General features: G+C 36.6%; 1 protein-coding gene across 1 annotated transcript in view; it reads right to left on the reverse strand.

Moving 5' to 3' along the window:
• The window catches only part of LOC115433717 (high-affinity choline transporter 1-like), a 28128-nt gene extending 13114 nt beyond the window's left edge, over positions 1-15014 (reverse strand). The window contains exons 1-5 of the mRNA XM_030155180.1: positions 14748-15014; positions 12053-12166; positions 7240-7395; positions 3219-3367; positions 2244-2387 (exon numbers count right to left, since the gene is read on the reverse strand). Coding sequence (XP_030011040.1) covers positions 2244-2387; positions 3219-3367; positions 7240-7395; positions 12053-12166; positions 14748-14931 — 747 coding nt within the window. The 5' untranslated portion in view covers positions 14932-15014. The remainder of the gene's footprint in view (positions 1-2243; positions 2388-3218; positions 3368-7239; positions 7396-12052; positions 12167-14747) is intronic.
• Between the last annotated feature and the right edge of the window lie 967 nt (positions 15015-15981).

Consider the following 15981-nt stretch of genomic DNA (forward strand, 5'->3'; position numbering starts at 1 on the left):
GATGATAAATAAACAAATCATCACATTTGTGATTTAATGGAAAAACCGACATTACGCACTTCTGTTTTTTCGACATTTAGTAAATATCGGTAAAGTTTTGCGCAGATGTTCAATGGAAAAGCGACTATTGACATGATTCTAATTGGAAACAAATGGCTCAGGACTTAACAGGTGAAACAGTTTAAATCCTTAAACTTGTGCATATTTTAGAGGCATGGTCATTCTGAGCTAGTTTGCCTGTTGAGTCAGACTTTCAGAGCTTCAAAATGTATGTGTTAACGTTAATAAATCAGCTGAAAGTACTGGGCAGTGGCAGTGTTAACTTAACAGTGTTACGTAGCAATGTGATCTTTGTTATGAGCAGCATTAGCTTTGCAGGTTTCACACTTTACTCTTCCCAAGATCCACCTTCTTGTCCAAATATATTTCTAAAAAAACCCAGATGTAAATACCCAAAAGCCCAAATCATGCTAAAATAGCAGTTCAACATCCCTCTGGCTATATGCACTTCTTCCATCCAGTCCATGCAGTGTTGCCAACTCCTCAGTCAGGAAAGTCGTTATTGGCTGTCCCAGAGTTGCTAGAATTTGCAAACTGATCTCATCACCTAATTTGCATAAATGGAAATGTTCATGCGATTGTAAGGAATGATGTAATGTACTTTGTCAATTCTTGTTTTCCTTTTTAAAGCCACAATTCCAACCTTCCTCCTTTATCTGGACTTGGTGACCGCCTAAAGTGATGCAAAAGAGACACTCTGGAGGAGTTACTTACTGTAGGTTATTTGTTTACTTGTTTGTTTAGTTTTACCTTCATTTTCTTAGATTTGCTTAGTTGGTTTTTAATCTTTCTGTCCACTGAGGAGCCTACAACAAGTCACACTAAAACATGAACACTAACAATCTACATGGACCAAAAAGAGACACTACAGAAGCCTGTCGATGTCAATGGGAGTGATTTATATTCAGTGGGCTGATTTGTTTTAGATGATACGTGAATGATATGTGCTTTCACGTCACAGTTTCCAAAAGTGTCCAATAACACCAGAAAAAGTTGCTAGATTTGTTGCAGGTTGCTGTTTCTCAGGCACACAGATCGTGTGTTTTTCTGACTGTGTTGCAGAGAAAATAATTTTGTGTCATTTGGAGGTAAAATATGTGCATTTGAGTCACTTATCAGAAGTTGCTAAAAGTTTCCCAAACTAATTTTCAAAGTTGCTAAATTCATTGCTTTGTGCTTTTTGGGAAAAACAAAACATTGCCAATGTAAGCCCGGAATTTGTATTTACTAAAATGCTTTTATTACAATGCACTTAAATGATTTAAGTTTTATGATGTTACTATAAAATGTTAAGTATATTCTACTTATTTGTAGACATAGTTGAAAGTACGAAAAAGTTTAAGTTGAATGGAATTAAATCACTAAGTTTTAGTCATGACCACACCTTTTTATATTCGCATTGCATTGTGGGTATTGGGCATGTTGTTGAAAATGTGTTATTTTTATGCGCAGGGGTTCAGCGGGGTTGTGGTGTTAGTGTTAATTTGGATTTAATGTGTGTATGGCAGTGTTTATTGGCCTTTTTGTGTTTGTTTTTGTATTTTTGTAGAGCTGCACCATGAGTCAGAGCCATAGGACGAGCAATGGCTTTACTGTTCATCTAAGACTGTTATAGTACAAAAGAAATCCTAATGTTTTGTCAAATTCAAAGCACTTCCTGTACTGACAAATAATATTGTGCTAATTTCCATTCATGTTACAATATATTATGTTGAATAAATTCATAACTATTTAGGTCAGGAATAGGATTTTGAGTCTGATTAACTTAAAAAAAAGTTGTTTAATCAATGATAAATTAATCTGGCTGCAATTGAGAAAATTAGTCAGTGTAACCTAAAGTGCTGAGTTGAATGGTTGGATAGTGGGGTTGATTTTACAACAGATTTAAAGTACAAATAACTTGTCTTTTAGTGTTTTCTACTTAATAGTTTAAGTTCAATACTTTTAGCATTAAAGTTGAACCTACTTAAACCAATTGATTAGTTGATCATTACTCAAATCATTTAAGTGCAATCACTTGCCTCAAATTTTTTGAGTAAACTCTACTTATCCGGGCTTACAGTGTAGGGTAGTCTGAAATGTTGCTAAATCTAGAAAGAAAAGTGCTAATTTGGCATCAGTGAGTCTATGAAGTAGATATTAGTTCTATTTTATAGCCGTGTAGTTCAAAGTCAAAGTCTCACCAACAGTAGAAAGTTGTCAATCCACTTCCAGGCTCTGTCTGCCTCCAGCGAACCAACCCACGGAGGCTGAATGGTGTTGTTATAAGCCGTCTGAGTGATGTCCAACACTGCAGGGCTCATCAGTGCAAAGGGGACACACATCCACTGAGAAGAGAAATATTTACACATCAAATATCCAACTCAGCAGACTGATGACATTCAAGTGATAATATTACTCCCTCAAACTGTAATCCTTAACAAAGACCCTAACATTAATGACTAGGGCTGTGTATCGGCAAGAATCTGGTGATACGATACAAATCACAATACTACGATCACGATACGATATATCATGATACTGATAAAAAGACAATTTTTTGTTTGTTTCTTTTTAAACGATTATTTCCTTGAAGAATTGAATTACACCAAAAACATACACAAATACTAAACACATATTTATTTGATCACAACAGGATCTAATGCTATATCACAAAATGCTCCTGTGGTAAAAATTTAATTCTGTTTTATAGACATTACAGTTTAAGATCCTCTTCAAATGTTCATATTCTATTAGTTCAGAACTAACATCAGAACAGTATTTTAGTTCAATCCCAACAAAGGAACTACCATCTGCCTCTCAGACAGTAAAAAAGTGCTTTTAGGATACTTCCAAGAACCATTATTTAATAATACAGTTTTAAATAATAATAAACAAGATATAAACAATAAAGAAAAACAAAAATGAACCTCTGCCATATCTGCATTGGAATAAATACCTAAAAATATCGATATAGTACTTTTTAATATCGATACAGTATTGTGAAATGAAATATCGCGATATATTGCAGAACCGATATTTTCTAACACCCCTGTTTATGACTGCATTTTCAGATCTGACTGGACTGGACTTCAACAAAGCAGGTGTTTTCTACAGACTTGTCAAAGTCTTCCACTAACATTGTCCAACAGTGAAAGTTTAGTTCCATCTCCACTCACCAGGCTGATGAATATGAGGACGAGCTGTATGATGTCGGTGTAGGCCACGGAGTACAGACCTCCCAGCAGAGTGTAGGTGATGGCCACAGCAGCGGAGATCCAGATACTCACCGTGTACGACAAATCCAGGATCACACTCATGGTCACGCCTGTTAAACACAACACTAGTGTTTTACACATTCTCTAAATAAACCTGTGTACAGTTATTACATTACAATGATTCCTGCAAATTTAATAAGTAACGTTTAAAGACGACAAAGTTTCAAACATCTGTCCACTTTTGAATGTGAAGGTGAAGCTGTTTAGGGTGGATTTGACTCAGCCTTATCAATGAAAGGCATCACTATTTCCTTTTTTTACTATTTTTAACTATTTTATACATTAGCCCCAGTGCAGCAGATGTATCTTATGCTCAACCCATTAATGTCCACAGTGGAATGTTTTCATTTTCTTTACTGTTCTATTTGCAGATCTAATCACATTTTGGAAATCAGCCAGACCGCTAGATTTAATAATAAAACAAATGTCCCAATGCACTTTTAGGGAGAAATAATGACAAATGTATGTTGATGACCATGGGTTTATGGGTATGGCTGTAATTAGATTACCTAAGACATCTGCCTCTCTGTGATCCGGCTCAGTTAAAACTTCAGTAGGCAATTCTTTGTGTGTCTTAGGACAACAATTCCATAATAACCATTTAACAAATTGTTATGCATGTTTTCTGACATTCAACATTTCTGTGCCTCAGCGAGGGGCGTAGCTGACAGTTTTAAGAACCAATCATTGTCAGTCCATCAGAAATGTCAGAAAAGGAACATAGCGGCTTTACTCGCTTCTCCATAAATTGTGTTGTGTCATCTATTTTATAACCATGTCTGTGGTTTGGTCAGCTGAGAGAAAACTCCAGAAGGACAAAGTGTACGTATAATTCAGCATTTCCCCCCTGATATCTGTCCACTACAGCTTCAAAACATACTCAGAGTCCAGACATTAAAGCACATTAGCAAGTAACGCTATACAGTGGATGTGCTTAATAATTAATGATAACTTTTAGATGATGATCTGCTTCACGTGATGTGCACAAGTCACTAGATCAGTCCTGCCAAAAGAAACCAGGTGTAACCTGTGTCTCACACATACTGTCTGTGGACATAAATAGTCATATGACAGTTGGGACACAAGGTGAACCAAATGGAATTAAAGGAACCGAACACTGTGTATGAGTACACATACACACACACCCGTAGAATGGACTGTTGTGTGTGTATATAATCTGATATACTGGTTTGAACATTTTGGTGTTTTAAGACATTTACAGACTTTTAGGATTGTGTCTGATCGACAAACACATGCTGTAGAGTTCATAGGTTTTACTATTGTTTTTATGTTTCTGAGATGCATTCAAACACCACTTCATGAAAACCTCTGAGTCACTGTTGATCACTACAAAAATTCTGTTTGACTAAAGCAAATTTTAGCATTTATACAGAGTGGGGAAGCAAAATTTACAATATTTTGAGGCAGGGATTGAAAGACAGTGTATGACCAATTAGTTTATTGAAAGTCATGAAAATTTAAATCTTCAAATCATATTTTACTGCATTTCTAACGGTCTTGTTGTCTACCTCAAGTTCAATTGCCATTTTTCTCATGGATTTGGTTGGATCCTTTAGGATTTTGGATTTGAGAGCTTTAATAAAAGCTTTGGTACGTTTTTTGTTGCTTCCTCCACTTCCAGACTTTCTCGTAACAGTTTTGCTCATAGTCATTCTCTTCTTTACATTATAAACAGTCTTTATGGACACTCCAACTATTTTTGAAATCTCCTTTGGTGTGACGAGTGCATTCAGCAAATCACACACTCTTTGACGTTTGCTTTCCTGATTACTCATATGGGCAAAAGTTTCTGAAAAGGTATGGATAATAGTGTTAGGTATGATTATGACATCAATATATGTTTGGTTTCAAAACAATTGACGTAGTGCCTGCTGAGAAAAAACAACTAAATGTTCATTGTAAATTTTGCTTCCCCACCCTGTATACTCAATGCAGAAGTCACTTTTAGTGCAAACTATTAAAATATATTAGAAGTATTAGACTATTCAGGTATTTGTAGAACATTGTCCTGTTTCCATCCTTGTCATTATACTGCATGTGCATCAGATGGTGAGACAGCAGAAAATTTTCACTCTGGTCCCATCCCAGTCCCATGACAAATTAAAAAAATTATCCTGTTCCAATCCCAGAGGAATTACTCCTATCCTGTCCTGTTCCCATGTTGTGTGTTTATTTTATAAGAGGGGGAGTAGCTGTAATGTAATATTATATTTTCTAGCACATCTGATACCTTGCATTTCATAATTTTCTCTCATATTATGCAGTATAAATTCATTTTTAGGATGTAAGATGAAAAAAAAAACGGTGGAAAAAGTGGCCTCCAAGTTTACAGGGAGGCTGGACACACTGGGGACTGTGGTGGAGTGACGCTCACTAAATAAAGACGTCATGGACAATTTAGATCATCCTCATCCTTCTCAGACTGTAACAAACTTCAGTCAACAGAATACAGACCGGAGACTAAACTGAAGACACACTGAATATTCTATAAATAAATCAGTCATTACTCACAAATCATTGGCATATGACTTTCAGGTAAATGTCAGTCTTAGGGCTGAGCAATGTATGGAATTAATTTGATTAATCTAGATATTGCTTTCTGAAAATCATAGAAAATGCCTCATGAGTAAAATCAAGATAACTCCTCTTGCTCAACAAAACTTCAAAATGCTACCCATTCACTTTTACTCCAATCATATATGGCCTGTCTGAGTCAAGTTTTTTTATTCCGTTCTTCAAGCCAGAAAACAAAAATCATCCATAATTTTGAAAAAAATCGAGATCTCTACTACTACTGTATCTGTACATTAGATGTACTTCTTTAGATATAAATACTGACCAGTTGTTTTCACTATTCCCACTCTTATCCAGCCCCACTTACTGTTTTCTATCCTGTCCCAATCACATGATAAAACTGACTCCCGTGGGAAATCCACAAGAATCTTATAACCCACAGGACTGCCCAAAAATGTTCTAATGTGTAAGCAGAGAGGAAAAATATAGGAAATAAGAAAAGCCCTCGGAGAGCGCAGTCCTCCATCAAGGCAGATCTGCCCCCCCACCCCCGATCACCTCCAAAATTTAATCATTTCTTCCTTGTGCCAGTATCAACATTTCCTGAAAATTTCAAGAAAATCCATCCATAACTTTTTGAGTTATCTTGCTAACAAACAAACAAACAAACAAACACACAAAGCAAAGTGATCACATTACCTCCTGGCGAAGGTAAAAAATAGTTTTGGATATTGTGACATGACAAACAACAGATCTATTTTTTCTTTAGCTGCCTGTACAGTATATTGGATATTGCTATTACTCCTCTGCTGCTACTTATCGACTGTCCATACTGTTTTTTTACCACTGGACATACATTACATACATACATTTACATTTATTATTACATATACGATGTACATATTATAGTGTTGATATTTTATTTTGTTTTTGTATTTAACTTTGCACCTTAGCTGAGAACTACCTGCCAAAATTTTGTTATGACAACAAAAATTCTTGAATCTTGAAGACAAATATTGGTTCGTATTTACACGTCTTTATTTAATAGTTGACAACAGAGTCTTTAAAACACTGAGAAGGAAAATAATAATGACTTCAGTAGGTGTTCATACCAGTACAGGATGTTTATGTCTGTAGATTACATCTCACTCACTAACTGGCTGTGGTTTCTGGTGTGATTTAAGGTCTCAATGCATTGAAGAAGTTATTTCCAACCGACCGTATGATTAGACATAGGTTTGTGTTTCACTCATCACTTCAGCGAGACCCGCTATCAACAGCTGTTCCACTGCCAGGGTCAACACAAGGATACACACACACACACACACACACATACACCCACCCACCCACACACAGGCGGTGGTGTTACATATAGAAACATTCTTACCTAATCCTATGAGTGTTCCTGTCACCCACATAATCTCCGATACGAGTGAGGCCAGCGACAGAGCGGCCGTTGGCACTTTTCCATATTTGATCTGGAAAGGGTCCATCACGGTCACATATTTGTTGTTCCTCATCGGCTCGGCGAAGAACAGGCCACCTCAACAAGGAAATGAAAGATTTAAGCATTTTATTGGTTGAATACTTTATTATAGTTGTTTACCTTGTAAAAATAGCAGCCCCACAGTCTACTTAGCATGCCGGGCCCTCCAATTACTGGTGATGAAACTCTTTCTTCATACCATACACAAGTATTAATACAGTGTGGAAATACAGTACCACTGTGCATTACCGCTGAGTGTGGTCACATATGTAATATAACCCCGACCACGCACAGGTGCGGACTTTGGTGTAGGGAGTGATCCAAAGGACCTCACGCCAGGACTGTTGTGACTTCTGATTTGGATTTACAGTATGTCCAAACTGAGCAACAACCTCAAAGACTGAGCAGCAAGTGTCAAAGCCTGCAGTTCCTCAGATGGTCACTAGAGGCTGGCTGTGGCAGTTAGCCAATGTCTACGGATCTCCAGTTTCACAGCAGAAATGAATATGTATACACCTGATCCAAAAAGGGTTTAGGTCTGTAATTTATTTATTTATGGTAAGAGTATGAGGGCAACTTCTTCTATATCTCACCTGTTTACGTGACTTTACCACTTAAAGTTCTGCATAATTAAAGCAATGCCCACTTTAGGGTTGCACCGATACCACTTTTTTCCAGACCGAGTACGAGTACTTACATTTGAGTACTTGCCGATACCGAGTACCGATACGAGTACTTAATAATCCCATTCCAGTTCTTAGTTCCTTTTGTAAATGTGCTTTATTGTCGTTGTCATTAGTCTGACTAGAACAAAGTGCTGCTACTGACATTTAATGTGTTGGAATGAGTGTTTGTCAATTAATCCACCAGGGGGCGCCGCTCTGAATTAACCATACTGGACAAATACCACGAAGAAGAGGAAAGTTTTTTGAGAAGAAGAAGAAGAAAGTCATTAATAACAAACATGGAGATGACAGAGGCAACACTAATGTGATAGTAATATTGCAGCGTTTTTGCTGGTAAGGTTTAAAAGCTTAGCTTCAGCAGGTAGAGAAAAGAGAAATGAGTGATAAGTTTTGTTTCCACTTCCGCTGGCGGCGGTCCGCACCACTCTGTACTCCCGGTGGTATTCTCTGTCTGGGTACGGATCCACCAGCCCCTGTAAAACATATGGAATGTACGCAGAAGACAGACAGAACGCTGCGTCTGTATCCGTCTGTCTTTAACGTTACTTGCAGTCAGTGTTACTTTTATCACCGTCATTTATTTGGTTAAATCTCCACACTCTTCACACTCCACACACATTATTCCTCCTCCTCGTACCTGCTGCACTGAACTGTGAATGCCACACGGCCGTAAGCTGTATCGGTGCATTTGTATCGGATATCTTATACGAGTACGAATATGAGTACACACACTGAGTATCGGAGCCGATGCCCGATACTCGTATTGGTATCGGTGCATCCCCAGCCCACTTGAACTGAAACTGTGCTGCCTGTTAACATGAATGTGTACCACTAGCAATTATTTCATAGAATATATTTTTCATTGACACACAGCTCTGATGCAAATATATGCTAAAAAAACTATCAAAGGACCAGGTTCCAATGTTTCAGCTTAATGTTTCAGCGTTTTGGTACAATAGACTGTCGTGCCCCGTGGGACCTAACTTTGTTAAAATATGAATCAATTGAAAGCAACAAATATAACTTTTGATTCAGTCTGATTTGTGTCACCACATATATATTACATATATGTTTGTCAGTTTAACAGATCATTTTACAAGTGAAGAAAGTCATTGTTTGCAGCAACAATAGTCGAGAAACATCTAGTTTTGTGAGCTGAATGAACCGCATCAACACCAGAATGCCTGAAGCTGTGACACATCTCCTTGGAGAGCGAGGTGAAAAAGTATGAAAAGAGGTGAAAATCAGTAGCAGTCTGGTCATGTTGAAGCTGCAGAGACATCTTCAGCAACTCTGACAATAAGTTACAATGTCACCTTTGTGACTTTCAGGTATGTACTCTTTACATTTATGTATTTCTATCGTCTGATGGTTCAATAGTTTTATAACAAACAGTGAATTTCTTATACATATTTTGTTGGAATATCAGTGTGAAACCATATAAGTACAAAGACTACACATCCGAAAGATATAGATGTGATGGCCAAATATAAAAACTCCTATCTACAGAATTTTCTGAGTAAACTGAAGTCAAACTATTTACTTTATTATATGTTATAATATTGTACTATAGTCCACAAACAGTGTAGTTAGTATTGGGTTTCCTACACAATTAGCATTCTGCAAGAAAAGTTTCTCAAAAAAGTGCATTTTTCTGCTTTTGGGCCATCGATAATTATGTCATCATAACTTTCACTCTCCCGTCTGTCCTTAGTCACTGAAGATGTCTCTGCAGTTTCAACACGACCAGACTTGTAATGATTTTCACCTTGTTCTCAACGATCAAGGTGAAATATGTAGCAATAACAACTGTTGTGTTAATGATGCGTACACCTACAGTAACAGTCCACTGAACCGTTTACCATAAAACTACAAGTTAATTTATGAACTTCATGTCAAACAGCAGCTTTCCTGACATGTAACTGACAGCATACGTTTATTAAATGACCTCAAATAATTGTCTCTCACCATTGACCACCATTCCTAGTTTCTCAAAAACAGGTTCAAACGGACACACTTAAAGGTACGGGACTTTAGCTCTTTTGTCCTGTTGGAGTTAAATAGTGCCATCGGATAAGACGCTGACAGTAGTCGCTTTTCCATTCACCTCCAAATTGCAGGAATATAACCTGTGCATAAAAATTTGCCTAACGGAAAAACGACAATTTCACCAAGCGGACAAAGGATTTTGCACTTGGAAGAGGTGGTTTTTCAGGCATAGCCAAATTGGTATATCATGCAAAGCTGCGATGGAAAGACCTTTTTGTGCAACTACAGTCACGTTACCAAAAAAAAAAACAGATGTTGATGGATGTTACAACAAGCGAAGAAGAGTTTTAAAACAAACACGGCATGGTATGTGTGGACACACCAGGAAACCCAATAATTTTTTAATTTAGTACGGGATAGAGGGGTACGAGCATTCAAGATCCAAAACAGCAGATATTTATGTTCAGCGCCATGTTTATGGAATGACTTCTTGTGACATCTCGCCATAATAATGCGCATAAAAATTTACCTAATGGGAAAAATGACAATTTCGCCAAAAGTCTAATTTTTCAATTAAAAGTTTTTGCGCTGGCAAGAGGTGCGGTTTCGAGCGTAGTACAAATGGTATATCAAAGTTGCAATGGAAAAACCTTTTTTCGCAACTAGAGTCAGGTGAATTAAAAAAACGGATGTTGATGTATGTTACAACAAGCAAAGAAGAAGAAGAAACATGTCGCGGTATGTGTGGACACTAGGGCTGGGTAAAAAAAATCATTTTAATCGACCCCCCCCCCAATGTGTAGAAGCCTCTAGCCATAAAACAGAATAAAGATGACGAAGTCCGTTCTGATCCACTGTATAAACATGGCAATGTTTGTGTCCCATTCATTATTTAAGAGCACAGTCAGCTCCTTCCTGCTGAAATGTCAGATTTATTTCCTTTCTAATATCAATATTGATATCAGTATTGATGTGTTGGATGACTGCGGTATTCAGATAATCAGGTTACAACTCAGAATTGTACTTTGGTATCACTAAATTACTCTGAATCAATAAATTAATACTGAATCGAATCGATATTGAATCGAATCGAATCGTGATTAATTGATTCAGAACCTTATGAATCGAAATCGAATCGGTTATGGAAATTGGTCACGATACCCAGCCCTTGTGGACACACCAGGAAACCCAATCATTTTTTTATTTAGTGCGAGATAGAGGGGTAATGTATAATAATAATGAATATATCTGTAAATCAACACCATATTTACGTTCGTCACCATGTTTATGGAATAACTTCTTGTGACATCTCGCGATAATAAGTACACAAATCATCGCATTTGTGATTGAATGGAAAAAACGACATTACACACTTGTGTTTTTTTGACATTTAGTAAATTTCAGTAAAGTTTTGCGCACATGTCCAATGGAAAAGCTACTATTACTGTCTCTAATGTCACCTAATTTACAATGCGTACCTTAATAGATATTACACGTTCATGTCTACTTTGACCAAACTTCTTTCAACCATGTTTTTTTTTCTATAACCACACACTTGTAAATTCATAGTTTTCTACTCTGTGTTTCTCTTTTTAACTGTGGGTGATCAGAGGTGTATCTAAACAGACACTACAGGGAAATATCAAACAGTATTTAATGGTCTCTATTGTGTTTGTGCTCTGCTCAAATCAAGCCGTGAATCGATCTCCACTCTGCTCAAATTCAGACTGAGGCCCTGCTTCTATTATTCAAGAAACTGCAGGACAAAGTAACATCGGTCTTTTAATTATTTAACCGTACGGCCGGTGATGTTATTTTCTGTCGGGCACAGTCTAACCTCCATATCTCCTGCCTCACCAGTGATAAAGATCTACACAGTACGAGTGAAGTTGTCATTCTAATTTTATCCCTCGCAGCCTCTGTGCGGAGGGAGCTACAGGCGTTTTCTTGAATGCACATCAGTGAAAATGAAGCCCGCCTCGTCCCTGCAGTCTCAGCTCTTCATGTTACTGTTGATGCTTTCTGAAAGGGAATCTCACCTATGATGAAGCACATGGTTGCTGCGATTGGCATGACGGCCCATATGAGTCCCATGGAGGGGTTATACACCGCTTCTGCTGTGCCCACAATGAATCCACCTCCAACCCATGTAGCTATATGTAGAAACACACAAACACACACACACGAACAAATGTACAGACAGTATCAGTATCAGCATCAGGCAGGTTTACTGTTCACTCCAACCTGGGTCTGCTTGAAACCTGATCATATCTACTGCAACTTATATAGGAAATTCAATTTAATTAGAAGGTCACTATACATTTAACCCTTTCATGCATACTGGTCACTACAGTGGACAGTTATTCTGCAGCTGTTCTCTTGTATATTCATGGGTTTTGTTGTTTTAGTTCCATATCAGCCAACACAGTGGACGCTTATGCATCATCCCATAATAATACACTGACATTCATATCTTTACTTTAACTTTGCTGTTCTGGATAAACCTGATCTGCACTAACATGTTTGAGTGTAATATTTGCTGTTATTAGACTGTAATTAACAGTTTTCTTAATCAAACAGTTATTTTTTGTGTGTATATTATCTCCATGAAGTGAGTAAAAACAAATATGTTAAAAGGTAAGGTTAAAAGGTAAGAAAACATCAGATTAGCTGCATTAAAAATGTTTTTATTTCATAGGTTTTGCACTGTATATCACTTTCTGATGATGGTTTCTTATCTTCAAAAATTAAAGGCATGGTGTCCAGCTAAGTGGACATTTTTGTTGACTGAAAAACATTTAAATTGCATTGTTTTTTCATGCCTAAAGAGGAATAAAAACGCTCAGGACAAAAAAATCTTGACTAAGGTTCTTATAATTCATGCATGAAAGGGTTAATGGTAGATTTCTACATCCACATATCTATCATGTACTGTCCTAAAGAAGTGGATGTCTTTAAAGCACACACTCAGGACCTTAAAAAAGACATTAAATTCAACATTAAATTCAACTTTATATGTAAAAATCAGCTTGAAAATGGCTTCATTTAACTTAATAAACTATATTTTTTAAACAGATATGCCAATAAATAAAAAATATAACAGGAATTTCATACTGTCCAAAAGAAGAGGATGTCTTTTTAGAGGACACACTCAGGACCTTAAAAAAGATATTAAATTCACCTTTATATGTAAAAATGTGCTTGAAAATGGCTTCATTTAACTTAATAAACTATTTTTTTTTCGAACAGATATGCCATAAATTTTTTTTTTTTTTTTTTAAAGTAGGAATTTCATACTGTCCTGAAAAAGAGGATGTCTTTTTAAAGCACACACTCAGGACCTTAAAAAGATATTAAATTCACCTTTATATGTAAAAAATGTGCTTGAAAATGACTTCATTTAACTTAATAAATTATTTGTTTCGAACAGATATGCCAAAAAATATTTTTTTTAAAAATAGGAATTTCATACTGTCCTGAAAAAGAGGACGTCTTTAAAGCACACACTCAGGATCTTAAAAAATATATTAAATTCACCTTTATATGTAAAAGTCAGCTTGAAAATGGCTTCATTTAACTTAATAAACTATTTTTTCGAACAGATATGCCATAAAAAAAAAATAAAAAAATAAAAAATAGGAATTTCATACTCTCCTGAAAAAGAGTATGTCTTAAAGCACACCCTCAGGATCTTAAAACAGATATTATATTCACCTTTACATATAAAAATCAGCTTGAAAATGGCTTCACTTAACTTAATAAGCTATTCTTTTTGAACAGATATGCCAAAAAATAAAATAGGAATTTCATACTGTCCTGAAGAAGAGGATGTCTTTAAAGCACACACTCAGGACCTTAAAAAACGATATTAAATTCACCTTTATATGTAAAAATGTGCTTGAAAATGGCTTCATTTCACTTAATAAACAATTTTTTCTAACAGATATGTCAAAAAATAAAAATAAAATAAGAATTTCATACTGTCCTGAAAAAGAGGATGTCTTTTTAGAGCATACACTTAGGACCTAAAAAAGATATCAAATTCACCTTTATATGCAAAAAAAAAAAAAAAAAAAAAAAAAAAAAAAATCTGCTTGAAAATAGCTTCATTTCACTTAATAAACTATTCTTTCTGACAGATATGCCAAAAAATAAAAATAAAATAAGAATTTCATACTGTCCTGAAGACCTGTCCTGTCTTTTTTAGAGCACTGCGTTATTTTACACACACTCAGGTCCTTTAAAAAGATATTAATTCACCTTGGCTTCATTATACATATTTTTTTCTATCAGACATCCAAAAAAATGTAAGAATTCAAGCCCTGAACATCCTTTTTTTTTTTTTTTTTTTTTTTTACTGTGGTTTCACTGATATACAACGATGGAACATATATTGCAAAATCATCATCATCAAAAAAAAAAACAAAAAAAAAAAAACGCTGATTTGAGAGGTTTTGTAATTTCCCATCTACGACATGTGACTATGACTGTGGTACAACGGTTATTCCAGTCTTGTAAGGAAATGCGCGTTTATTTCATGTTTCTGCTTTTTCAGATGCGGCTTTTAGTTCCGGGAGTGGGTTTGAATGCGCACAGACGCAGAAAAAGGCGCAGGAAAAGCCGTGAATAAAAGCACACGCAGGTAGTGTGTGGATGAAAAGGATGCGGATGGAACCCACTCCCACGTGGATGATTGAATGAATAAAAGTACCGGCTGTTCCTGCCGTTACTCGCCTGTCATGGTGAAGATGCCGACCACCAGGTTGATGCCCCGGTTCCCCAGTAAAGCCATCTCGGTCTTATCCCCCTGGCCCTTCTTGGCCTCCTTTTTGGACTTGAATGAAGCCCAGATGCCGATCCCCAGGACCAGCAGGTAGAAGAACATCATCACTGTCACACCGGCGATATTCAGAGCCATGATGGAGCTGCAGGAAGCCGACTGGAGGACAGAGTGGCTGCAAGGTTGCCTGGAGAACAAAACCCATCTCTTCCGACTGTTGGCGCATGGGCGGTCACAGACACAGAGAGGATCCGAACCCTAGCGGACAGAGCTGGTACTGCAGCATGATGGCAGACAGGAAGACAGGCAGGCAGGAAGGCAAGGAGCTCCCAAGGTTAAAAACAAAAAAGGATATACACAAATAAAGTGGAGAAGCAGATAGTGTAACCTTCAGTTAAAGGGGCTGTCTCTGGATTTATTACTGGGCTGATTTTGTTTTTTTGTTTTTTTTTTTTACTTCATGCACTTTAACACAAATACAGGGTGGGGAAGCAAAATTTACAATGAACATTTAGTTGTTTTTTTCTCAGTCAATTGTTTTGAAACCAAACATATATTGATGTCATAATCATACCTAACACTATTATCCATACCTTTTCAGAAACTTTTGCCCATACGAGTAATCAGGAAAGCAAACGTCAAAGAGTGTGTGATTTGCTGAATGCACTCGTCACACCAAAGGAGATTTCAAAAATAGTTGGAGTGTCCATAAAGACTGTTTATAATGGAAAGAAGAGAATGACTATGAGCAAAACTATTACCAGAAAGTCTGGAAGATACTATTAAAGAAGAATGGGAGAAGTTGTCACCCGAATATTTGAGGAACACTTGCGCAAGTTTCAGGAAGCGTGTGAAGGCAGTTATTGAGAAAGAAGGAGGACACATAGAATAAAAACATTTTCTATTATGTACATTTTCTTGTGGCAAATAAATTCTCATGACTTTCAATAAACTAATTGGTCATACACTGTCTTTCAATCCCTGCCTCAAAATACTGTAAATTTTGCTTCCCCACCCTGTATCTGTACTGTACGTCACCTTTTTTTTTTTCAGTACAGTCAAAACACTACAGTTCTCATGCATTTGAGTCAGTCCTGTTTGTGTCATTGCATGTCTTCCCCTCAAAACAACTGACCTCTTTTTTTGCTTTTTTTTTTAATGGAGGTGATGTCATATATGAAAACTTGA

Source organism: Sphaeramia orbicularis, chromosome 15 (genome assembly GCF_902148855.1).
Source record: "Sphaeramia orbicularis chromosome 15, fSphaOr1.1, whole genome shotgun sequence".
Taxonomy (NCBI): Eukaryota; Metazoa; Chordata; class Actinopteri; order Kurtiformes; family Apogonidae; genus Sphaeramia; species Sphaeramia orbicularis.